Source organism: Haliaeetus leucocephalus, unplaced genomic scaffold (assembly GCF_000737465.1).
Source record: "Haliaeetus leucocephalus isolate CR32 unplaced genomic scaffold, Haliaeetus_leucocephalus-4.0 Scaffold140, whole genome shotgun sequence".
NCBI lineage: Eukaryota > Metazoa > Chordata > Aves > Accipitriformes > Accipitridae > Haliaeetus > Haliaeetus leucocephalus.
This window is the reverse complement of record NW_010972576.1, coordinates 2,421,620-2,448,239: the sequence shown is the minus strand read 5'-3', so window position 1 is coordinate 2,448,239 and position 26,620 is coordinate 2,421,620. Positions and strand designations below refer to the sequence as shown.

The 26,620-nt window shown below is 34.8% G+C and overlaps 1 protein-coding gene across 3 annotated transcripts in view; it reads right to left on the bottom strand.

Annotated features, from left to right (window-relative positions):
- Positions 1 to 26,620, bottom strand: part of FSTL5 (follistatin-like 5) — a 306,883-nt gene that overhangs the window by 20,022 nt on the left and 260,241 nt on the right. For all 3 annotated transcript variants that reach the window (XM_010586080.1, XM_010586081.1, XM_010586082.1), the window contains 4 exons: positions 24,568 to 24,686; positions 17,358 to 17,507; positions 10,965 to 11,072; positions 9,598 to 9,722 (listed from right to left, as the gene is read on the bottom strand). In XM_010586080.1, coding sequence (XP_010584382.1) covers positions 9,598 to 9,722; positions 10,965 to 11,072; positions 17,358 to 17,507; positions 24,568 to 24,686 — 502 coding nt within the window. The remainder of the gene's footprint in view (positions 1 to 9,597; positions 9,723 to 10,964; positions 11,073 to 17,357; positions 17,508 to 24,567; positions 24,687 to 26,620) is intronic.

The window sequence follows — 26,620 nt, the reverse complement described above, 5'->3', positions numbered from 1 at the left end:
TTACTTGCACAGCATTTAAGTCATATCTCACTAGAGATCCAGAGGAAGGAAATGGACAGTCACCCCAAATTCATTTTGAAGAATATCTTCAAATGATCCATGTGTAAAGAACAACCAGGAAAATCTCCCCTTAGCTGGCTAGATACTATGGTGGCTTCTTCAGTCATTTTTTTAGATCTTGCTGAAAGAGCTGACTTGTTTTAACATGTTGCACATAGCTCAGGAGTTCTGACTCACATTTAGTGTACATTTGCACAGGGTAGGGATAAATCCTGAATTTTCAGGATACTAGTGATGCAGGAGTCTATGAATTTTCTGAGGGCTCTCTCATGGAACACTTGCAACATGTATATACAATACACTTTTTAATTATTGCAAACTGTTGTCCAATGATTATAGTGTTCACAAGAAAATAATCCAAGAAATTTTAGGACAAAGGAAAGCACCTTAATTTCTAGATTTTTAGAATCCAGGAATACATGAAACTATTTGTGTTATATCATAAAGGAACTTATTCTCAGCAAAAGTGTATTTGTAGTGTTGGCAGCAGTGTTGGCAGTATTCTTCTTTCTTGTACCTTGTAGGGAAGGAAAGCTAGCAATTCAATAAAAAAAATTCACTTCAGTTTTAAAGCAATAAAAGTCAAAGAAAGGGCAAGCTACACAGACACAGTGAACAAAAGACATTCCTAAAGATGGTCCTAAATGTCAGTACAAGGTATGATAGGATTAAGAAGATCTGGCATGCCAGAAAATGTGGTAAAATCAAGGTGGGCAGATGTCATATGGAATGCACAGCCAAATTATATATGCCAAAAGAAATAGTCAGCACTAGTAGAAAATCAATAATGAGGTAGAGATAAGGACTACAAAGGTGATAAATTACATATGTCAAAACAGTCTCAAAAGATCTTTTTCTTCATTTTAAAAATGAAGTTCACGTACCATTATAGCTGGGCATATGCAAATATTCAAAAGAACAAATACTGAACTTTACCACAATTCCTCTCTCCCCCCCCCCTTTTTTTTTTACTAGTGACCTAAATTAAGAAAATACTAGACTGAACCAAAAAAAGATTTTTTTGGTATGTAAAAAATATGATAACTTATTATATTTGGCACATAAAAGCACCAGAGATTACATTTGTATTGAAAAAATATGATTATCATGGGAAAAAAAATCAGGCACACCATGGCAAGTTGCTGTGTTCTAATTTGTAGGTAATACAGGGGGTGGGGGTTGATGGTGGCGGCTCTGTTAAGATGAAAGTTTGGATATTTTGTCCACAAGAAAATGTTGCATGCTGACAGTTGGGAACTCATGGAAGGAATACAGACAAAACAGTCTATCCACGTAGATTTGGAAGTTTCCTTAAAATCTTTGATTGATATGATCACACAAGCATCTCAGGTTTACTAAAAATTGAAAGATAGGTTTGTAACATAACATCAAATAGGAAAACTTAGACATAATAAATAAAAATCTATTCTAAATGTTTAAAAATAGAAATGGACAAATGAAGATTTCCAAACAAATTTTCACTGTTCCAAAGTCACAGACCTAAAACACAGCACCATTCTGGCTGCTATCAAGAAAATTAACTCCATCCAAGCCAGACCCAGCACAATTTTTTCAAATAATTGTGCTGTGGTAGTTTATTAGCAAACATACAGAACAATGGTTAATTACATAATTTTAAGATTCCCTCAAAGATAATAAATGAATCTTTATAATTTGGTTTATTTGGAAAACCAATGAGTAATTAAGGTAGCACTAAGATAAGGTAACTTCTAATCACTGGGTACAACAAATTATATGCCATAATTGCAGGGATTAGTTTCTTCCTATAGCCGATTACATTTTTATACATTTCATTGTGTCATGTATTTTCACATACTGATACATGCAGAATTTTTAAAACCAGATGGGTACTGGGAGACAGGTACAACAGTTGTTTATTTATAACAATAGTTGGTTTGGCCACTTCAGATGGACAGATCATATTACCCCAAAGGTAAATATTGCTGTAATGACTTCTGCACATGCAAAAGGGAAAAAACTTACAGTGTGAAAAACATTTACAGTTTAGCAAAACTACCCTTCGCTTTAGTAGAGCAGACTAGACTTACATAAGCCAGGTTCTGGCCATTTCCTGAGCTAATGAGGAAAGACAAGTAGAACATAAAGAATTTTCCTTTACTGATGCTATAGTTTTACAGCACTACAAAAGCTACCTGCAATCTCACATTTTAGGCAACATTTGAAGGGAATTTTCATTTCTAAATAGCCACACTGAAGTGGAAATGTTTTTTGATATCATCTTTTTTTCTGTTGACAGCTGGCATTTTGAGAGTTTTGTGAAGTTTTTCTGAAGCTACCTAAGAGGAAAAGATTTGGAGCATGAGTTGAATAGACTGGTCAAGCAGCATTTGTATTGTATTGTCAGCTGACATGGGAGAAGGCATGCAGGATAATTGATTCCAGAAACAAGATAGTTTTCAAGACTGATTTCTTATATATGTATATCTATATGTGTGTGTTTGTGTGCACATACGTACATATATATTGAAAGGTTAGAAACCATCACAGATTTCACTACATTATAAAAAAATATTTTTATTTCAGCTACATTTAAATGTGTAATTAACTATTAATTAAATTTCATAACTCTGAGCTGAAAATGAACTTTAAAATTCAAAATATTTTCTCCGTGAATTCCAAAATTACCTGGATTAAAAGATGTCATATACGCCTCAGAACATCAGGTCTTTGCCAGATTTCAGTGACAGCAAATCTTAACTGTATTTGTGGAGTGCTGGCAGTTGCTTCATAATTTCTGTAGGTTGGGAATCCTTACTGCCTAGTACACTTTAAAGCCTGCAAACACAGGTCCTTTTGAGTTAGAATATAGGAATGGAGCTGAAGGAGGATACAGATGAAGCATAAGTACGGGCACATGGCATATCTTGTGTGTACGTAAAGGATTGGGAGCTTGCTAGTTTGAAGATAGTGGCTACATTTATGAACTCCTAGATTTTTGGGGCAAGGACATGTGAACAGAGGAGGAATGAAGTGGAGAATATAGGTTTGATACACCAAAGAGTACCTGCACATTTTCTAGAGGCACTTATTTCAACAGTAATTGCTGTCGCCAGTGGTGGTAGCTGAACAAAGTAAGTTTCAGAGCATTTAAACTGTCTGAACTGAATCTCTCAATCTTTCATTCTTCATATTCCCTCTGGAACAAAGATGTTGTAAAATCCACTATTTAAAGCAAAGAAGATGCAGATAAAGACTTTTTACTGTCTCCCATCTTTCCCAGAAGTTCCTATGAGCTTCTTTTTCAAAAGCAACACATTTATGGACCAGAAGCGTTCTCCTTTTGAGGGGCAAATACACAGAGAGAGGAAAGAATAACTACAAGGTTTCCAATTATCACTACTTTCACAAACACACAGTTTAGAGACTGGGAGACTGCAGAGTGAACCCCTAACCCAGATGGACCTCCTTTGTGTGCTGTGCTACCATGTAGGAATCCTACATGGAAGGATTCCATTGATAGATTCTACAATCGTTATTAGAAATTGCAGTTACTTTCTAGATCTTCTCCGCTTGCCCTGGTACTACTGAGCTTCTTTCTCCAGTTCCTCAAGTTTTCAAGTTATTTCCCTTGTAGCACTATATATGCTTACAGCTCGATGACCAAGAACTGTTTCAAACTTTCCATCCCCCTAATGTGCCTTCTCAACTGAATCTGTAAAATATTAAATTGCCCCTTATCGTTGAGCTAAATCATATTGTCTGTGTGAAAAATTCAGCCCCCAAATTAATTCTACCTCTTCTGTTGATGCTTTGTCTACAGTTGACTCACCATTTAACACTTCCATTGTTTGACTTGCAAACCACTGAAAATAAAGTTCTTTCTGACTATGTAGGATTTTTGAAGAAAAATATTTTCTGTTTGCTTATTTGCATAGAAATACTGAAAATGCTCTCACAGTCCTTCAGCTACTTCACACCTCTGTAGGGGCTTAAACTCTGGAATGAAGTGTGAATTTACTGAATCACCGCCCCACATGGGTTTCATTTAAGAAGGTTCACATGAATGCATTGGCAGCACATTCCAATTACCTCTTAAAGAAAAGCTTAGTTTTTGGACTGTTTTTTGCAAATGAATAAGTATAATTTTAGAAAGACTGCTTCCTCTATTACCATACACAACAGAGAAATGAAAGAAAGGAAAACTCAAACTGAGAATATTTTAACTCTATTCAGATCCTGAACCATCTCACCAGTGAGTTGATTGCTCATTCTCCCACTTGTTAGGTCAGGTAACTGTATGACATTTAAAATACTTGCTAAAAAGATTAAAACATCTAAAAAGTTAGAGTTACTCCATTAGAGCGAGTTCATTTAATATTGCTTTTGAAACATTTTACAGCAGTGTAATGACAGACCTTAATTTATTCCAATTATCTTTTGTTCACTTTGATTTATGAACCGCGGAGCTGAAATAATCAGCCCTTTTGCTCCTTAGGCTTCCAAGAATATATTTTCATGAGTATTGTACAAGTCATCTTTTTGCGGCCATCACACGTACTAATTGCAAATGTCCATTTTTATGATAAGGAATGGTATTAGCAGACAATTAAGGACAAGATCATTGGTTGCTCTGAACTGCTTTGGCACAAAAAATAGTTCACTGAATAAAATTTTCTTCTCAGTAAATGTATAAGGCCGGATATTGAAAATATATACACTCAATGATTAAAAGGTGGATCTACAAAAGGAATAAGCTTCAGTAATAACTGAAAAAAAAACCCCTTCGGATTTGTACCATTTATTACAGATTAACAGATCTCATCCTGTCTACTTTTGTGGCCCCAGTGACTGATAACTTTGCAACACAACTAGGGGGAGAGGGAGATTATTTTTTTCCAAGCTGTGTGCACTGAAAATATGGGCGTGACGGTGTGCATGAAAAACAATGCTTTACATTCATTCATTCTCTTGGTATAGTTCAACATATATTGGCAGTGAGTGCACATCAGAAGTAAAACAAAGCAAATGATGACAGCAGGACAGGCTTTTTTCAAGATATGCAAGATGAACATATAATTTCTTCCCTTGGAAATCTTCAGACTTCCAACAGCAAGCCTGGGCAAACTTCTTGAAGGGTTCTATTAAGAATTATTACTGGTTTGTGCCATAGCCTCTTTTTCATTGCCGATTGACTAAGAATTTTTGTGCATTGCACTACAACTACCTGGCACAGGAAACACATGTAAACCACAGGAAACCCTGACTTCCTCTAAGCTCTAAGCTTGCATTTTAAAAGTTGTGTGAGAAAAAGAAGGAATTTCATTTCCGTCATGAAAGAATGCTCAAAGGCATGAGGCAATCCCTCCCTTAGAGTCAGCAGGTGAACTAGTCTTGTCAAAAAACCACACAGAAATTCTAGAATTAAGTCATCTACATTTTTAGAGCCTTATCATGGGGTGCCAACCTGATCTATCTGCTGCTGTGACTCTGTACAAACAGGCATTTGCTAGCTGGAAACATCAGTGGGGCACTCTATGCATTATTAGGGAGGTATTAGTAGATTAGTAGATTTTTACTAAAACTATTATATATTTTCTTTTTTTTTTTTTTTTAATATATATATTTACAAATGGTTAGCAGTTGCAGATGGATTACAGCCAAAACATTGATTCCTAATGTTGTTTGACTGCACAAAACTGTTTCTCCTTCATCTCAGCAGTGGAAGGAAATAGTTTGACTGGAACATAAAAGACAGGGAGACACCTCCCCACCCCCCAATACTAACCAATTGTACTGAACATACTACATTTCTCTCCCTAAAATGATCAAGCTTCTTTTCCTGTCCTTTTCTGTACATGTATCAACTATCCACCAATTATAAAAGAAGGTTTAAAAATAACAGAACTGGTCTATTCTTCCTCTATTTCTTTTGGCTCATGCATACTTAGTTTGCTTAGCTGCTGCTTTGATGGCTCATCACAGTTGTTCAGAGCATGAATGTAATGCTTGTTGGTTATCAAACCAAAAAGTTATTTGCCCTGACTCCTGCTGTACTGTAAGTACAACAAAAAATTGCCTCAGTCTGTGCTAGGAAAAGTCTGGGGATTTTTTTTTTGGGGGGGGGGGGGGGGGGGGGGGAACAATTTTTTTTTTCCCTCAGACCAAAATTTTTAGTACCTCTTTAAATGTCTGATCTGGGGGAAGTGCATCCTAAATTATCTGCTGCCCAAGAGACCATTAAAATGTGTGGAGTTTTCCTTCTAAATAATGGGCAGCCCATTTCCATAACAACCCACGTAAGTAAAGCAAATGTATAGTTCCATCACTTCTTAAATAAAACTAAATTGCAACAAGTTTTAAATACATGTATATGTATTATTACCAATTAACATTTCAGATATTATGAAAAAGAAAAAATTAATGACCCACAATAGCTTTAAATTATTCACATTTTTTTCTGTTCCTACGTGTCAACAACCCTACCTATCTTTACCTTCTGTCACTTGTTCTTCACATGATTAAAGAATAACTGATTGGACAGAATATGCAGGAGACGGTAATACACTGTAGGTGGTAGTAGATGGTTTCTGTTAATTGTGTTAGGAAAATTCATACTTTTAAGTGGTATGCCTTTTTTGCTTAAAATGCCTTTATTCAGACAGAAAGTTTGGTTCTGGATGCTAACTTAGTAAGCCGTGCACTCTCTGTCTTCTGCTCCATCATTCAAAATTTTAGTTTCCAGGTGACAAATGCACCTAGCTACAGAAAGCTTTCATTTTTCTGGAAGGGGCTGGTGTTGCACAATCAAAGGGAACTAACTTCTAACAAAGAGTAAATAGGGCCCTTGAGCAGTTAACCATACCAGCTAACTCGGCCAGTGGGGTTATTTCCCTTGTAGCTGGTTTTCGCCATTCATTTTTATTTAAACGAAAAAATCGAAGTACTTGAAGGCCAGACATTTTATGTGAGGCAAATTCTTTAATGACTAACCTCACATAAATAGCTCTTGAAAGAATACATAAAAAATAAAAATACAATATTTGACTATAGTGGGTTTTTTTCCTTTTCTAGAAAATTCACTCAGAATTAGATAGCATTTTAGAAAACTAAAATAAGATTCTTTGCATTTCAAGTAAGCTCATGAGTAGGTAAAATAGTTAATTGCTGTTGAATTGATTTTGTTGCTTAAAATCCCCACATCTGTAGTTTTAGCATTGGACAAACTACGGCAGGCTTTTTGTCAGACTCCAGATATTTTCTTTTGGTCTTTATCTGGCATGTGAATGCAAAAAAAAAGGGGGTGGGGTGGAGGGTGGGTGTGTAAAAGTCACAACAAGATAATTATGCTAGGCCTGAATTGATGTACATTTATTATCTATCTGCAATTACTTCTTCAATTTTATTCTTTTACTGTTTAATTGAATTTCATATTCCTTTTTTTTTATTTCTGTGGGTTCTCTTTTATTCTTTAATTCTGTTTCCTCCTAAATTGCATACAGGGCAGGTGAAATGACTCATCAGTTGAAGGTAGCTGTGACTCACGATGCAAAGCAGAAAGCGCCTACTTGACCTATTTAGGCAAAATATCAACTTAAAATTGTTTGAGTTAGACAAGATATGTTCCTCACTAGCTTTGGACTGGGCCTATTTTTCTTTTCCCAACCCTGGTTTCCCTCCTTGTATGATGTTTATCCCTAAGCATCTTTTTCTTTTCCTACTTACCTGAAAATTAATGTATCTAAATGCCAGTTCTGTTGGGGTAGTACCTCTAGGACTTGGTAGTTCATGAAGCAGTAACATTTGTTCTCTCAAGTCATACCTGTTCCAAATGTAGCAGAATTATTTAATGCTTTTCTAAAGCTGAGTATGAGGACTGCAGATTACTTCAGGGATACAACGTGCATTTATCTACTCAATTCAAAAACTGTGGCAGTAATGGTACTTAGAGTCAATTTACTATTCAGCTATATTAATTTACACATTCCTTTTTAAATTGCATATAGCTGATTGCTAATTTACTTGTTAGTTAAGAGTTTTGCAGAAAATTAAAAAAAAATTATCTTTCATCAACAACCTCTTTAGGAGAAGCCAAATGTTTTTTGATACAGAAGACTAGATTCATCACTGGCACGTATAGAGTAAATTCTGGAATCAATTGTAAAATCATCCTAAATTGCATGTTTTCACATTTAAAACACTACCACTCACTATAATCAGAAATTATGTCTTTTTTAATGGAGATGCATATTTACATATGCAATTTGAGATTTTAGCTAAAAGTAAATGATGATGTCTAGGACAGTTAAGATCATCCTAATGAAAGCATTTCTATAGAAACTTGAACTTGGAAGAGCAGAATAAACAATTGAGTTAATTATTTGCAGAGGTGTTTTGAGCTGAAATGGGCCTGTGTCAGCTTGCAAAGAAACTAGCAGTCCTAAACATATAAAGTGCTAACATATTAATGCAATATTCAGATGTACAAATCCTAGATTGCAGAATTTTTCAATCCCTCCAGGTAGAAAAGTTACAGGAAAAAATATGAAAAGAAAATGATATTTCACATTCTTACTGATGTATTTTGAGGAAGAAAAATAGATTTTCATTTAAGAGGCCTTGAGGAGATCTTGAAAAGATTTCTGCTTTATGCCTGTACTAAGTATTGCCCTCTTTTCCTCACACTCTCTTTCTCTGTCCCATATGTCTTTTAAAATCCAACTGGTCACTTTGTTCCATTCTTCCGTACTTAGAGTATTTCTATCAGAGCCAGAACTTGTCTGTTCTTTGGACAAACACAAAGATAATCCTACATTCACTGAGAGAAATAACTAAAGTCCTCAAAATTTACAGTGTTTGCTGGCATGGATTACAATATGAACCATTTTAACATCATAAACTCAGCACCCATGAAATAAGACTGATTTTATTCATGCATCTAAACAGAGTTTATGTTACATGCTCAGTCATGGCTTGTTTTGAAAACAGAGAGCCTGATGAAAAAACAGGTAGAAAGAACTGAATGAGCAAGAGAAGCCAGTTCATAAAGAGTTAAGTTATGTTATAACACAACTCCTTTTAGAACTCCAGAAGTGTTTTTTTCTGGTCCATTAATCAAGAGAGTAACTCCAATACAACATACATGTGATACAATATGGCAAATACTATATATGGCAACTACTCTGAGCAGTAGAAGAAATTAGTAAATGTTATTTACAAATTAAGATTTATGCTCCTAAATTAGCTAATTATCTGAATATTACAGTTATCAATTCCTCAAGAAAACCCCAGATGATATTACATCTCAATTTTATTATGTAGAGCAGTGTAACTTTTGGTGAGATAAGGAAGAAAAATTATAATAAATGTGTTTATTCTGATATTGAGCTTGGTTTCAGTAAAACTCTCATTTAATTTGTTTATGAAGAAGGGTGTTTCAAACCAATATTGAAGTAGGGAGCATGGTCTCAGATGCTCAAGTTTTTTAAATTATGTTTTCTTTGGAGACAATGTTATATAATTCATTTGAAAGTTAATTATAATTCAGCTAAAACTTACCTTATATGGGTAATGATAAGGGTTGTAGCTGGAATGAAAAAGTCATCTACTCTGTCAAACTGCTTTCCCACTGGCTGAGTATGGATTGTGTGATGAGAAACACTCCCACTGGCTTGTGTTATCACCTACATAAAGTAACATCATTATAAACTATAGACATACTATTTCAAAATTTAATCTGTGTCCAAATAAATTAACAGTATTGCCTCTGTATTCCATCTCTTGTATTATCCTTCAGTTACCAAGAAAAAGAACACAAATGACAGTGAGTAAAGCTGATCAGCATTGAAGATTTCAGAGAACTGTTACATACCTGACCACTTAATCTTCATATTTACTTCCCCCCCCCCCCCTTTTTTTCCCACCACTGAGTCCGTATTTACTCATTTACATTCCTAAAGCCTCTAGCAGTTCTTGGTGCCAACAAAGTCTTCTTTTTACCTTTTTTTTTTTTTAATACTAGATCCTAGAGTGAGATGGAATTTCTTAAGCACTTCAGCCACAGTGAAAAGATAAGATGTTGTCAACTGATCCACAGGAAGCTATGGCTATGCATACTCCCAATTCTTGTCAAGCATGAGGTAACTCAACATAGCACAGACATACTTCAGAAGAGCAAGTTGATTTGAGTTTACACATTCCTTAAGTTGCTATGAACCAATTTTCCTCGAATCCCTAAATCTCGAACCTTCTTTGAGGTATACATGCACTTAAGAGCTGACAAAAAAAAAAGAAAATAATCAATTATCTGTACTGAAAGGAAAAATGAGAGCGAAGATGATGAGTTGCTTTATAACATGGTGAGATTGACTCAATTATCAGTCATTTTCTAGGGACGAGTGAAAGCTAAACTCCCACAAATTACCTTGCATGCTCATAGTTACCAAGAGTCTGTAGGTGCTAAAAAGGTGTTTTCAAATGTTACTCATTTTTTTGCTTTTTAATATTGTACATCTGAAAAAAACCCCAGTAAATAAAGCTGGAGCTTGTCACCTCCAGAGCATCAATATAATTTAGTGAAATAAGAATATGCCTAAAATCCAGTTTATCCTTTGATTAGGGACAAAACCATCATAAACAGCAAGTTTGCTCTCAAAGGCTGGCAGTTACAAAACGTGCTGCTGCTTTCAGCTGTATTCCTTATTCTATCAATTTTGAATTATTACTTCTGAGTAAGGGTGTTGAAAATAATCTCTAACTTTTTTAGCAAAGTCAGTTGTCTGAATTGTTTTCTGGCTACCTGAAATCATTTCACTGCTGCTACTGGGGTCATGATATTAATGCTTAAAGGAAAATATAAAAAAATGTTCCAATTACACAAAGGTTCAACTTGTCTAGATTTCCTTGCATATTTCTGATCATCTCACCTGCAAAGTTGGTGAATTCTTTTCCATGTTGCCCCAGCTTAGCACCCAGACTTGATCATGTGATTTATCGTAGTGTAGTTTCACTGGAACAGGATCTGTACTTACTGCCTGAAACATAATAACAATAGAAATCCTTAGTTTCTGTCACATTTTCAAAAGAAAAATAATATATATGCTTGAATTAAATTGATGACTGGACATGCGTTTCCTGATGTTTTCAGACTGTATTTAAAAACTATGTTGCCAATTGTTGAAACAGCCCTCTGATTGATTCAAAGTTACTGAATTGCTGAAAAAGTGATTTTTACTCATTATGTGCACTAACATTTGGCATCAAAATTACATTATACGGAAATATTAAGAAGCTGAAAACAAAGGTTTTAAATCAAGTAAAAAAGTACTTATCTTCCTCCTCTACCATCACTCTCACTTTATACGTATCAGTTTAAAAACTAAACCAATTATTGGAAAATAGCTAAAAAGGGAAGAGTATTCTCAAGCCACATACTGAAATCAATGCAAGGTGTTAGTACACACTCCTGCATAAAACCAACACAATATTGCTAAACCCAAAGCTTCCTATCTCTGCTAAACTGGGTATATTTTGTTGCAGTTGAAAAGATTGTTTTCCTATGTTTTCCAATTACAGTTGCTACTTTTAGTAGACTTGTGATCAGAACCAAAGTGTTTTCACTACAACGTTGAGCACTGTCTCTTGAGACCACAAAACCTTCTAGACAGTCGAGCTCTGCACTTCATTATGAGAGGAACTGAAGACTTCAGAGGTATGAAATGGGAGGACAACATGTTTGATTAAGAGACATTCTGCTCAAGGTAAAAACCTGGGGGGATTACCTTTCTATTTTCATCATTAAAGCAGAAAAAAATAGGTGGAAATTGTTTTTTATTCTCACCATCATGGAACCGTAAAGCACAGCTTGTTTATCAGTTTGTCAAGGAGAGTACCAGCTGGCTAATTAAGTGAACCTAATTTAAACTAATGATGTAGATCCTCAAGATAATGCACTAATGGCTGGCTGAGACTGCTGATGATACTTAACTGTACTCCTGAGGTGTTGCAAGCCACAGCTTCATCTAGGCAGAATTTGTTTTTCCTTTTGAAAATAGAAAATGAAGCCAGGTTGCTCAATGGCTCATTTAAAATCAAAAGGATACCCCTTGAAAAAGGTCATTTGTGTTTGATAACATTTTCCTGCTGCAGGCTAGAAGACAAGTTGTCTAAAATAATCCTTGGGCTGTTGTATAGCTAATTTGTTCAGGTGTGTCAAATTTCCTTTTGGCTTCCCCAGACAGAAGGTCTGACCCGTACATGTTCTGCCGAATGAGTGCCAGCTGTGCTCAGGGTCTGTGCCTTGGCACTGCCAGAAGGAGAAGAAGAAAGAGAAGAAGCAAGAGAAGAAGGAGAAGGAGAAGGAATGGCCTGTGGAGCCAAGCACAGTTAATGCAGCTCCCAAGAGAGAAGCCAGCAGCATAAAGGAACTGAGCATCTCAGAAGCAGGCTTTCACAGCTGTTTCTACCTAGCCAGGCTGATCTGCCAGCAGCACAGTGTGGACTGAACCATGATGAGCTCTGTTTACTTCAGCGTGCCTCAAAGTCATCCCAGTTAATGGTGCACTGCTAAGCAATACTGGGCAATCGCAGGTGACAGTGCTTGCTTTCAAGAATTTACAAATGAAAGCAAATACTAACGTTATAATGAGTTACCTGGCTAAATCAGAAAGTCTACACATATCTCTCTAAAGATACACCATCCATGTTTCCAATACATTTGAATTTAATCTGCTCTACAATCTTCCTTAAGTACTTATTTTGATAAATACAGTTGTCAGAAATAAATCATTCTCAAATCTTGTTGTTACATGTGCGCCTGTACACACATCTTTTATGTTAACTTTCACAGTAGAAAGGAATAAATATAACATACATAGTAGTACTTCAGAGAAAACACCATAATAAGGAAAACCAAATCAACATTATTTTTACACAGAAAACAGCACAGTTACACAACTTAAAGCCCTTTCAAACACATTGTTAGCTGTCTTTAGGTTTTTTGCACCTTGGCAGAATTTTTATTAAGAGTGCTGCTCACTTTCAAAATATGAAGTTTTCTCCACGTTTGTTCCTACTAGAGTATGCATTTTTGAAAACTTGGTTTTACAGAGCAGATAGGTGGTTTCTTCTTCAAGATATAGACTAGAAATAGTTAAAATGTAAATAATATCCTCTGTATTAATATGACACTTAGAGAAAAGGCAGTCTAGTAGCAAAATGCTCTCATTTCTGAACAGCTTAGTAACTATTTTCCAAAAATCAATTACTTTTTTTTTTTTTTTTCTGTGCTAGGCAGTACTGTAAGTAATGAAAAGACACTGATCTGACTGAGAAATTGAATTCCCTTCCTTGCTTCCTGTTTGCATGCGTGTTTGTTTACATGCATATGATATGAGTAGAGCAACATTTAACGGTTAGAAAAAATCTTGCTGCTTGCAAAAACCGAACCCAAAAATAAATGCTTATTGTTAAAAGCTAAGGAAGACAGGGCCATGCTTGTTATAAGAAATGCTGAACAAAATACCTCTTGACTTGCCACTAAATTCCAAATTAGCTTTACTTCAATTCTAAAAGCCATCTGTGAATCAGCAGTGGTTTTATTTTTTATAGTCTCATACTATGTGTAAAAGATTGTATAGGTTTTGTGCTTTCATGATTTATTTTGTTTGCAACTACTTTTACTTGCTTTTTTTTAAGTCTGTTTTGAATACCAGCATGGTTAAGCTGCACACAGAGCAAGTCCCATAGCACATTTCCCATGTATTTGGCTAAGTGTATCCCAGGAAATAATATTCAGGTCAGTAACAAATAGCAGAAATTCTGCTCAGGTGCCTAAAAGTGACAGTAACACACTCGGTTTAATTTACTTATCCAGTTCATCTGTTATCCCTTAGTCATATTGTCTTACCAAATGTCTATGTTAAGTATTGCGACATGGAAAGATAATTTATCATTAATATCTAAACATCCCAGAACCATCAAAACTGAGACTGTAGTTCTTTCAAAAGGTTTCCACAGGTGGGATAAATTTCATCTTATACCTCCCTAAGTTCACGATCTGGATATTATTAAAGTAATGGAAAAGCAATACTATTCTATCCCTCAGAATAAAATTCCTTTGAAAGTGAAAGTGGTTTGTTTTTTTTTTTTTTCCTGGACTAGCATGAAGGTTTGTGGAGTATCTGGTTTTAGCTCAATATATTTGCTAAGGAGCACAGACTTAGTGCACAAAGCTCTGTGTAGTACCTAGGCACCCAGTATGTCTGTTTTTCAGCTCATTACAGAAACTTGAATAATTATGTGATAGAACAGCAACCTATCTAACTCCTTCCAAAAACTGGAGAATCACTTCTGGGGGAGGGCTGTACTTTTAATGTGGCTAATTTATTGAATTTTACTTTTTAATTAACATACATCATTGTGGTAAGTATCTCTAAACATTCAGTTAATGGTAAAGTACTTAGTAAAATAATATCTAATGTAACTGAAGGCAAATTAGAAGAGTCTACCAATCAAACTATTCCATAAAACCTAAGTTTAAAAGAACCTCCAACTTCTCTCATATTTTTCAGTGAGCTCAAAAGGCAGAATATGCTCTTGCCACTGGAGTCTAAATGCTAATAAATGCAATTAAATTGGTATTTCATCCATCATCTGTAGGAAAGCAAAATGACACATGAATGTCAGCCAGAGACCAGGGAAACCATTGCCAGAGATTCCAGTCCTTCAAATATGTGGACTGCAGTAAGACTATGTTTTTTAGTCTCTCTTCCTGAAGAAATATATTGAATTGGTTATAAAAAAAGTCTTGTTTTCAGAAAACAAAAATTCATTATCCACTTAGTTCATCTCTACTTTGATATGCAAAGGTCAATTTAACAAAACAAAAAAAAAGTAAAATAACAAAAAATTACTAACTTTTTATTATTAACGTTTTGAAGAAAACATTTTATAAGTCCCTGTCACCATTTGGATAGGTCAGGTTTTGAGGAAGCTACGTCTGCTGAGCCAGCTGACATAGAATATAGAAGATAGAAAATGAAGATGTTTAAAGAATGCAAAATTATTAAAATTCAAATTATTTGTTAAGTTAATGTAATTTTAAAATTGCTATTTTGCTATGTATTTTTAATTTTTACATTTATTTACATAATACATATGTACACTAATATTATAGATTCATAGAATAGTTTAGGTTGGAAGGGACCTTTAAATGTCATCTAGTCCAACCCCCTACAATTAGCAGGGGCACCTTCAACTAGATCAGGTTGCTCAGAGACCCGTCCAGCCTGACCGGGGCTGTTTCCAGGGACGGGGCACCTACCACCTCTCTGGGCAACCTGTGCCAGTATTTCACCACCCTCACCGTAAAAAATTCTTCCTTATATCTAGTCTGCACCCACCCTCTTTTAGTTTAAAACCAGTACCCCTTGTCCTATCACTACAAGCGCTATTAAAAAATCTGTCCCTATCTTTCTTATAAGACCCTTTAGCTATTGAAAAGCCATAATAAGGCCTCCCCAGAGCCTAATATATGATATATAATCTATGCATTAAAGATTTTCATTCATTTATTGGTGAAAAAGGCAAATGGCATGAACAAAAACTCTATTTAGATATTTTTATTAACAATTTAGATTAGATTTCTAATTTTAAAAAAAACACCATGTTTTATTTAGCTAAAGAACATCTGTTTCCTATGATTGTGATGATACTGTAAGTAACCCTGTAGATGTTAGGCACATTTGTATGATTAAAATTTGAACCAGAACACCCAGTGTGGTGTCAAAACCTCTTTATCAGTTTCACTTACAAGTGTCCTTCCTTCTGATAATCAGAGCAGGATTGTTAACAAGTTATTAACTAGCTTCAGAGCTCTTTGCCCAGGAAATAATTTTATCTCAGAAAAAGAACAACTCTGCTTTTAAAGTAAATGTCAAGATTTTATATGATCTGTAATGTACTTTAAAAAATCCCAACACAAACAAACAAACCCAACTGAAAAACAAGCCCCTTGTCTGCTGACAGGACTGTTGACAGTCCCCAACTATAATTGATTGACTTTTTTTTGCCACTGAAAGTGAAATAAAACTAATTTTTCTGGTCAAATGACATCATCCTGGAGGACTAAAGACTATATAATGAAATACATTCTATTGTATGTGTCTGATTAAATAAAAAAAAAAAGAAAGAAAAATGGTGTAATATGGTGGTAATACTAGGCAGAAACCAAATAGCAAAAAATATTATGATTTTGCCTTTTCCATATGCCTTGTTAACACAAACACTTTAAGACTTTAAATATTCTCTTTATATTCAGAAAATATATTTTTAGAATTTAATGAGTTTATGGCTATTTTTTTCTAAATGCTTTTTCACATGTCTTTAATAATTCCATGGACTAAAATTTGTCCTCATGTAAATCCCCTATTTAACCTCCTAGTACAATGATATCATTGATACTACCAGATATATAAAGGAAAAAAAGAAAGAGAGAGAGACAAGAGTACAGTGGTTATAGTATTTGATTTGAGTGGTAGCAACTAAACATCAAATTTTTACTCCATCCCAGTAAGACTACTGACCATTTGGAATATATTGTGACTCTCTCAGGCTCTTCTGAGGGAACTGTACAGCTCCAGAAACCTAATATCCATTTTAGCATTGCCTTGTACCTTGGTCTTCCACAAACTATAAGACTGCATTAATCCCTGTACCATAGCATTGATTTCTCTCTTTTACCCAATGAATTATTTTGACTAAGCAGAGTATCTCCAGCATCCCAGAGACTGAGAAACTGATAGTACTACCTACACAGTAGAGAGGAATAGAGAAGAAGTTCAAATTCATAGTCTCCAATCTTGACTAAGGGCAGTGTTGGGTCTTCCACAATTCCAGTAATTTCTCTGTCTGAAAAGCTTACTGAATAATATTCCTCCACCTTCCGTAGCCAAACCTAACCTCCTGACCTTTCCTGTCAAAACTGATAGACACATTGCTGTGATAAGACTCTATTTTAATGAATCTCCATTTTCAAGTGAAAAGTACCTCAAGCCAGAAACTTCCCAAAGAACTCGCTTCCTCAACCACTTGATTAATATTTATAAGAGGTATTTTCATGTTAATTTTCTGCCTCCCAATTGCTTATTGACAAGAACAGTTACTAAACATAAACTGCTGCTAAATGTCAAAAGTAGATGAGCTTTTTTCTAGATATTGTGTTTACTCTCAAGCCAACTGCATTTTTTTCTAAATATGAAGGAAAACCTTAAATTATTGTGTCCAAATTAGATATTAACTTAAAAATGAGAAATAAATACCTGTACAACTTTCTGAGACTGTACATCAACAATAAGAACTCTGTCAAGTGTGGGCTGAGTTACGTAAATGAACTTGTCTTTTACATTAACAGCAGTTGCCCATACACACCGCTGAACGGGATCTCCATCTGCTTTGGGACAAACTTCATCCTACAATTCAATAGAAACAGGGAAAGTGCAAGAATCAAAAGAGTCAATAAATGCAATAGAAAGACAAATTATAATATTTTTCTTCTTTTTAAAGTGTAAAATAAAATCTCAGAAAATTTAGGGAAGGAAAAAGGACAGGCAATATTAGGACTTAGACTAATGTTAGCCAAACTGCATGTTGTAAGCACCACGTAACTCACAAGCACTTTAGTGTAAACCATACACAAGCTTATTTGGATGTTTCCTAGACATTCAGACAGTTAGCACTGTTGTCCTGAGAAACAAACCCATCTGAAACAATAATAACGTGTAGAAATAAAGAGAGCAAGAGCCAGGAGACCTTAAAAACAGAAAACCAAATTAGACACACAATGTCTTGTTACTGTGCAGTAGCTAGCAGCTCCCCCATCTGCACCATCACAGTATCTTGCACAGGCAGGCAGTTATAGACATGTCTTACACTTGTATCTGAGAACACAGCAGTAAGGCAGGCAAATACTAAATTGGGAAGATGATAATGTAAAAATGGAGAGAAAGAGGAGGAGGTGTGGTGCAAGTTGTCGCATGGTATATGGGCAAAGCAGCAGCAGTTAGAGGGATCTGCTTTTTTGGTCACATGCAGTACTGATATGTTGCTTCGAAGATGCAAGAAGTTTGGTTGCTTCTGCCATAAGACATTCTCATGGCCTATCTCACTAGTATTAAACTCAATACAAATCAAATGGCTTCTTACTATCATTCTTTCCCCCTCTGCCCTTCCATCCCTGCAAAAGGATGAATTTGGTAAAAAAGGCAAAATTCCTGTTGACTGCAGTGAATTCATATTTCATAATACATACATTTATAACTACGCACTCTCACTCAAAATAGGTTTGTAGTTTACATGCTCACTATTCATATTTTTATATAAATATATTCCCACTCATCATATATGTATTTATATCTACCTATCTGTAACTATTTACTCCCAGTGAAAGCTTGCTTTTATCAAAATTAAAAGTTACTTGGTTAAATAAATTACCATATTTGGAAATTCCCTTTATGAAAGCGCATGATTTTTTCCTATAATGGACATCAAATTTCTGTATAAACAAGGACCTAAAAAATATTCTGCTTGGAAAGGTACAGCATGTGTCAAGCTTTTTTGTTTTCCTGACCTATTCTTCTTTCCCCTCTTAATTTTTCTTCCTTTCATCACAAGGGGCAATTTCACCAGATCATAAGTATTATTTCTTTTTAGCACTTATCTGTTCCTTATTCCTAATTTAGAATGCTCTGTCTGATACATCATAACTGGTTGCTGTGAAAATAATTATATGTCAGCAGATGACGACTTCAGTGTAGAATGAACAGCAAGAGTTGATGAGATCTTAAACAAGTATTCTGTTTCTAAGCATCAGACTCCTTTTAAAAGGAAGGGGAAAAATAATGTGACAGAAAAAGATATCTAGCACTAAGCAATGCATTTCAAGAAGAAGATGATGCATTTCAACACTAACTTTTCTGTATCAACATTATCTGCCTGCTGTGACTCTACGTTTGAGAAAATACACTCAATTTTTATATGTCAAAATAAGAAATAGATCAATTTCCGGCTCTAACTGAGGGAGTTTCTTTACGGGAGATCGAAAGTCACTGCTTGTTCCTATGTGGTTCTTAAATCTCAACAAAGGGACGGTCTTTCAGAAATGACATTGATAAGGAAAGGTTACTAAACTCAGGTACCGTGGGATAGCATATAACCAGGAACTTCAGCAGAACTTAGAAAAAAGAGTAAGATTTATTTTGCACTGCTAAAAAGCCATGCACTTGGAAGGGAGAAGTTGTTCAAAATCTGTTTTTTGAAGAATGATAGGTATGGTGACAAATGGGAGTTTCATTCTTAAATGTGGCTAAAAGCTTTTCATCGCATAAAGTGAAGTGTCAACATAAACAAGTATGTCTCTAATATGATGTGCAATCATCAGATCAATGATCTGTTGTCATTTGCCTTCTGTGCAATTGCCACTTCAATTGGAAGGTTGTTTCACTGATCTCAAATTATATTTTACATTTATTCTAAATATGCCTTGTCTTAGTTCCATGTTTTATCTAAACAGATAACTACTTTTAGACTGTTCCACACAGTCCTCTTTCTTCCTCACAGAACACCTTCAAATAATGCATCTGTAAATGTTTATAACAACTTTATACTGTGTCATTCTTTCAGTCGTATTTCTCAGTGACTCAGTTTACACCAGGTTTTAGTGCTGTGAATTCCACAAGGATGCAGTCAATATATTATTAAAAAATAACACCAATCAAGGTTTCTCTCACATGGCATCATGCAGGTTAGTGTAAATGATTACACTAATCATACCTCCCATTGTGTGAAGTATAGCAGAACAGGAAAATACTGTAAGTTAAGCACTTGTAACTATATCCAGAGTTAAGCCACTTCCTTATACATTTTCCTGAATCTGAGTCTAAAATACAGACTGAAGTGTATTTCTAAATATAATTTCAATGTAAAAGCAATATAGTTTTTTATATGTGTATATAGATGTATACACACACATATATTTAAATTAGAAACTACAGGGCATGAGTCTTATTATCTATACAATTCATAAAACTCATTCCTCTTGTTATACTTTATATACAGCAAGTAGAAAGCATGACACTATCTCAGATCTAAAGTAGAAAATATTAAGTAAAAAATAAATCTACATATATAAATGGAGTTTACTGGTTCTAGAATATTGTTTATGTTGTCATAAGTTTCTACAATCCAATGCCAACTCCCACTTTGCCCCAAAAACTGAAAAATTAAAAGCAAAAAAAGTGTTTCTCCAAAGTAACAGTGAAAATTATGCACCAAAATTCTCATATCCAAAATAGAGTCTTCTTCCCCAGCATGAATCGGTTTATGCAGTTGTTTTTCTAGTTGTTCAAACCCACATTTATCTAGATGCCTCAGAAATAGCTTCAATCAATGGAACTGAAATCTTGCTTTTGAAAAGTTATCGTTTATCTGATTTGACAGTGTGGATTTCTTCTACATTACAGACAGTAATTCTGAGGCTCTAGATTAATTTCCCCAGTGGTTGGGTAATTGGTTAAAATAATTTCTCCTTAAAATATAAGCATAAACCCACTATTTTCTTCTTCTAATTAAAATGTGAGCAATTTACTTTTTCCTAATTTATTCCCTCTGAAAAAAAAGCTAACATCTGATAAAACATTAATTTATTTCACTGTTTTTTTCCTCCAGACTTTTTAATCAAAAAGTGACTTGCCCTGTAACAAGTCAGCAGATGGAGGAAAATAAATCGTTTGCGAAAGTTTTTCAAGGTAGTTTGGGGCAAGAAACTCTCCAGAGAAAACATGTACTTGTAGATTTATATGTGCAAATTCTATGTTTATAAACTTACACTTAATGCAAGGGTCCTCAGTGCATTAACAAGATTTGAGTCAAGCTCTTTAAGCAGCATAATGAAATGTCTATCTATGCTAGGACTGTCTAAGAGTAAGGTGACACCAACAGGTTGCAACACTGCATGTATTAAGACACGAATTTATATATCACCTATTCTACATTAAGTGTTTACTTGACATTCTGTAGTAAAAATGAGACTGTGGACATTTTTCACTTTTTTTTCAACAAATAAAGGTTAACAATCTTGCATTTACTACACTTACTGTGCTGTAAGAGTGTAAACTGAAGCAATTTCTGTGGACTAACAAGTGTGTTTCCAGTTCATTTCCTGTGGAAACTTTGCTCTGCCATGTAATCCCATTAATTATTTTGAAATTAAGTATTTGTTCCCACCTCCAGCACATATTCAAGTGTGAGATGGCCTAGTTCACTGAAATATGGCCACTATGAGCTAGTTCTTGTAATAATGAGGAAATCAGGATTATGTTGAAATCAAAAGGATTTTTCCATTGGTCTTAACAAAGGCATATGTTTTAATTGCTTCTTTCCCCACTCGCAGCCTCCTGAAATAATTATTCTAATTGGGATTCATTGGGAAAGGAAAATAAAAACACTTCTGCATAAGAATTAGAATTTAAAGGCTTTGGATAATATTAATTTGCAGTAGATAAATAGAGGTTGCATGTTAGTGAGGAAAATGTCCCAAACACTTCAGAATGATGAGACATTTAACAGCTGAAAGACTCTACTTGGTCCATGGTTAAGACTCTATTTGACAACAGGTTAAAAAACCAGCTGTCAATGCTGGTATAACTAAACAACAACCTGCATCAGAAAACAGAAATAAGTTTATTTCTGTCTCTGTGCATCTAGAATTTTCACTATCAGCCTAATAAAAGTCTACTTTCATTTGATATTAATTTAGAAGAGTCAAGTAATTTAGGAGACTCTGGGAAGGAAAGGAAGAAGCTCTTTATAATTTCCTGTGAACCATGATGATCCAGTAAAACACTACATCTTTTACTTCACTTTAAACACAATGAAAGTCTAACTGATTCCCATGTTAGACCTACACTAAAGTGCTTTGCTGTATTGACACTCAGTTGCATAAGAGGCAATTAAATATTTACGTAAGGGTTCTCAAGTATATAGTTATTGAGAAATTGTATTTACCTTTAGCAAAATTAACATACCTAAATACGTACGTGTGTAACTACCGCAACATTCATTCACAATACAATTCAATGCCATGTAGAAACATCTGAGTTCATTCTTTTACAGGAGCTCAGCTAAAGGTAATTTATTTTGTTGACAGGCAAACAGGAAACCTGGGGAGGAACACTGTAGTATCACGTGTAATATCCAGAGGTTTTCTGTCACACCTCTGGTACCTAAACTGCACCGCAGAATTTAGAAGCGTTCCTACACTTTAGCAAATGTTTGGCAATGAAACAGGTCTACTGAGGTTTTACTTATCACTTGAACAGCTAATTCAAAAAAGTGTAAAGAAATGGGAGAGGTTTAGGCAAGCATGCATTTCCTTTAGGTATATGTTAAGAGGTAACTGATGGAGATTTTATCAGCAATAGCTGCCGTAGATGTGAAAGGCTATGTAAAGCCACCTCAAAACATGCAGTATAGCAACATCTCTGATTAGTAAAGTTATATGAGAGAGTCATGGAGAATTACTAACGAGCAGTTTACGACATGAACTCTTACCACTAAACGATCACATGCTGAACTTGATAAAAATCTGATCCTGGGACAGAACTGGGTTATTTTATTTTTCTTATTTAGACAAAACAGATTTTCCAAAGAGGCTTGAGGAAGATATGATATTCTTCAAAGGAAGAAATAGTTGTCTAAAGCTTCTTAGTCAATGATTTTTTTCCAAGAATATACTACTGTTGTCATAGTATTAACAGCATATGCAGGGAATTCTTTTAAACTCATATTTCCTCCTTCTTCTAGGAGGAAAGTAACCTTCAAGGCTTTTTTCAAAATTTTTTACTGAAAACTATTTCTCAATTTTTTCTTTTTTTGGAATGCAGAGTGAACAATGATGCCACTATGAGCAGAAAAAAATAAGGATATATTTTCCAAATATTTCTGATTTCTCTTGCAGGAATAAAGATTTATAAACCACCATATGTGAGGGAAGATGTTTTCGGTGTTCAGGGAAATATTGTTGAATTTAATGGGCAAAATGACGTGCGTGTAGGTACAAAGCTTAATTTCTCTATATATATTTACCACACCTACCCACAAACCAAAGACATCCAAAGAAGGACAAGTCTATACCTACTTTAAAATGAAAGTTATCAAGTAGACTACTATCCTGGTTTCTTTTTTTTTTTTTTTTCAGAGTATGTAATTAGTATGCTACTTTAGGTTTGAAAGCTACAAAAAAGAAACAAGTTTGACTTATCCATCCTGATTATTAACATATTTCAATAAAAATACACTTAAAATCTAGGCTGCACTTTAGACCAATAAAATTTTAACAGACTTCTTAAATAATCAGCTTTTGAATTAAACAGCCATAAAAAAAGCTTTTTAGCTTATTTTTGGCTGTGTCAAACTAATTTCACTTAAGCAGCACAAATCAAGGTATGATTAGCTGTTCAAAGCATAATTATTCACACTAAAATAAATCTTGCTGCTGAGTACAGCAGCCTTTGACATCAATAATGACAACTGAAGAGGCAAATTCCATTGAGACAGTTCTGCTGTTATTTCAGTGTGCTTTAGGCATTAGGGAAAAAAATCAAAGTGTACAGCTCATGGGTTATTATGTATTTCAAGGTCACTCATTCAAATCCAAATAATGAGAAAAAGTTATTGTTTTTGAAAGGTGATAGATCATATGGAACAAGTCATAATGCAGTGACTAGTACCAAGTGTTCCTGTGAAAGCATGCATCATGTCAGCTAGCAATTTGATTAGCAGTAAAGGAAAAACATCAAAAGAATAAATGGAAGTGGAGAATACACTACTGTTTTTATGTACGCTACACATGGAAACTACTCCATAAATGCACAGAATTTGGTGAAATCAGCCATAAATCTGTTAACAATAAAGTTATTGAAACTACTTATATGAATCGTAAGTTGGAGTCAAAGCATCAATCATCTCCACTAACTTCAGTGGAGCTGTAAGAGTGTTTATCAGGATAGGGATTTGCCTCATGATAGCGGACATTTTAATATAGACAAACATCCAGTGGAGAAAAAGGAAACATTAAAAATAATAACTTTAGATCTTATACTTAACAGAGAGAGAATTAATCCCTGATTCACAGAGATGCACTTGACTGGGGGGGAGAAACAACAACAAACAAACCAGAAATATAGAGTAGAGGGCTGTAAAGGAAAGGGCCGGGAAAAGAGAAAGACAGCCAAAGAAAATAAAGAGTTTGAAAAGTATACAGGGCATATTCAATCTAAAAGAAAGATTGAAAGTTTGAATTTGATCAAGGAAAATACAGGAAACTTTGAATCCACCATTATATGCTACTTATTAATTGAGAAGACATGTCTGAATTTATCAGTCAGAAAATACTAAACTAGCAATGAGAAACTTTTATCTAAAGAAAACTATAACTGAGAAAACACTACAAATAATTAAAAAAAAATAACTTGCCTGAAAACCGAGGAGTTTTTCACTAGGCTTAATATGTCTCTGAAATTCACATTCCACTGGTTGTATTACTTTGATGCCATCTTCATAAAAAACATAAAACATGTTCCCAATTCCCAGACCTTAGGAACAAAAACACATTGAAATATATAAAATTAAATAATGACAAAAAAGAAAATCCTTGTCTTAAACTAAAAACCTCATCACATTTTTGGTATGAGATCGATTTGTTAATGCATATAGTGCTAATACAGCTAATCCTATGGGATCTTTTTTTATAAAACTAAACCAAAACTGTTACGTTATTCAGAATTTCACATAGTTTTATCCATTGGCAAGACAGTGTCTTTATGAATACAGATCTAGAAATATATAGTTCGACAGCTGCAGTAAAGAAAGTGATCTTGTGAAATCTTCTACACTGAAATCAAATTAATATAAATTCTCCATGTATTATTATTTTTCTTTTTCTGAAGGGTGGAAGAGTTAAAGTAATTTCTGTATAACGTTGAAAGAGAAGTTCTGAATCTTTGTTATAAACCTTTATTTGACATTTCTTTCAGTCAGAAAAGGAAATATTCTCTATTATATTTTATTGGAAAGCTAGAGTTGGGCAGATATTAATTCCAAGTTTGAAGGGCCAGAAATGTTTATAGAACTGTTCAATCCTTCTACCGCAATGTTGCTGAATGAGAGGCATCATGTAATGTTTTGTGGAGAAGGTAGGAACCAGATCTGTAGCACAAAGTCTCATAATATCTTTGGTCATGCTCATGACCACAAAAAAGGACATTCTCCTTAGTTTACCATGTGCCAATTAAGACAACAGTTGCTGATTTGCTATGTGGATGCTATGATGGATGATCAGTTCATATTTGTAAAATTCTATGAAGAAAATCACAGTACCCATAAAATTACCTTTATAACCAACTCTGACAGCTGAACTGTGGGCTACAATGATAAAAACATACACGTATCCTGGGTATAGGGCCTAAGCTTCCACTTCTCATAGCAATATCTGGTGTAGAAACACAAGGGAATAAAACCCAGAAAAAATAAATCTGAGTCTGAAATTCTGCTTATCCTAAATTCTGAAGGAAAACCTATGTTAATAGAGAGAGAACACATCTTAATATCAAATAAAATAATGAGAACATTAAGGGCGGGGGGAGGAAGCATGTGTTTGCGTATAGATGTATGTATGTACACACATACATAGAAGTTCCCAGTCCCTGTTAGGAATCACATAGGTTAATACAGTCATTTAAAAGGTAGTGATATGCATAAGGTTGTCAGGCCATGCCCAGAACAAGCACATTCAATTATCTTTTGAGAAGTCTTGTGGAATCACTTCCCACTTCTGACCAAGTTTTCCTAAAAAGAAAGGACAGTCTCCAAGCAGGGTTTTCCTCATTTTTTATCAAACCTATCTATTAACAGGTTACTAAAAAGTGGGAGAGGAATTTGTCTATGCTGCATTTCGTGTAGCATAGAAGCAGGCTCAGGTTCAAGGAAAACTTACTAATCATGTCTATTCTGAGCATATGGTGCACTAAGGGCAATATGCCCACTCTGGCCAAAGGGTACTTTTGTATGCCTTTGCAGGTAAATCATACAGCCTATGTAAGATAATATGTCAAGGTCTTTCTTTAAAAAATGTCTGAGACTGCATCCTGTAAGAAGAGCTGGAATTTGTAGATAAGCCTGACTGAGGTTAGGCTGCCCCTACCATTTCACACAGTGTAGAGATCTATAGCTGAGCAACTGGCTTATTGTATCTTGGTGATAAATAAATATGTGGAGCTGGCTGGGTACAAAACAAGGTTTTCCCTTTTTCCTGGTCATCTTGACTAAAGTATATTATAGTTATTAGCAGGATAAATAATACCAGAACATGAGGAATTAAATCAGGTGATAGCCCCAAGTGATACGGACATTTGATAAAGACTCCTAAAACTTCTTCCTCAGTTGCCAATACTCCAAGGCAGACTTTCCGATGTAGAGATAATATCCATGCATAGTAACCCAGCCCAAACTTTGAAGGCTTTATTTCCAG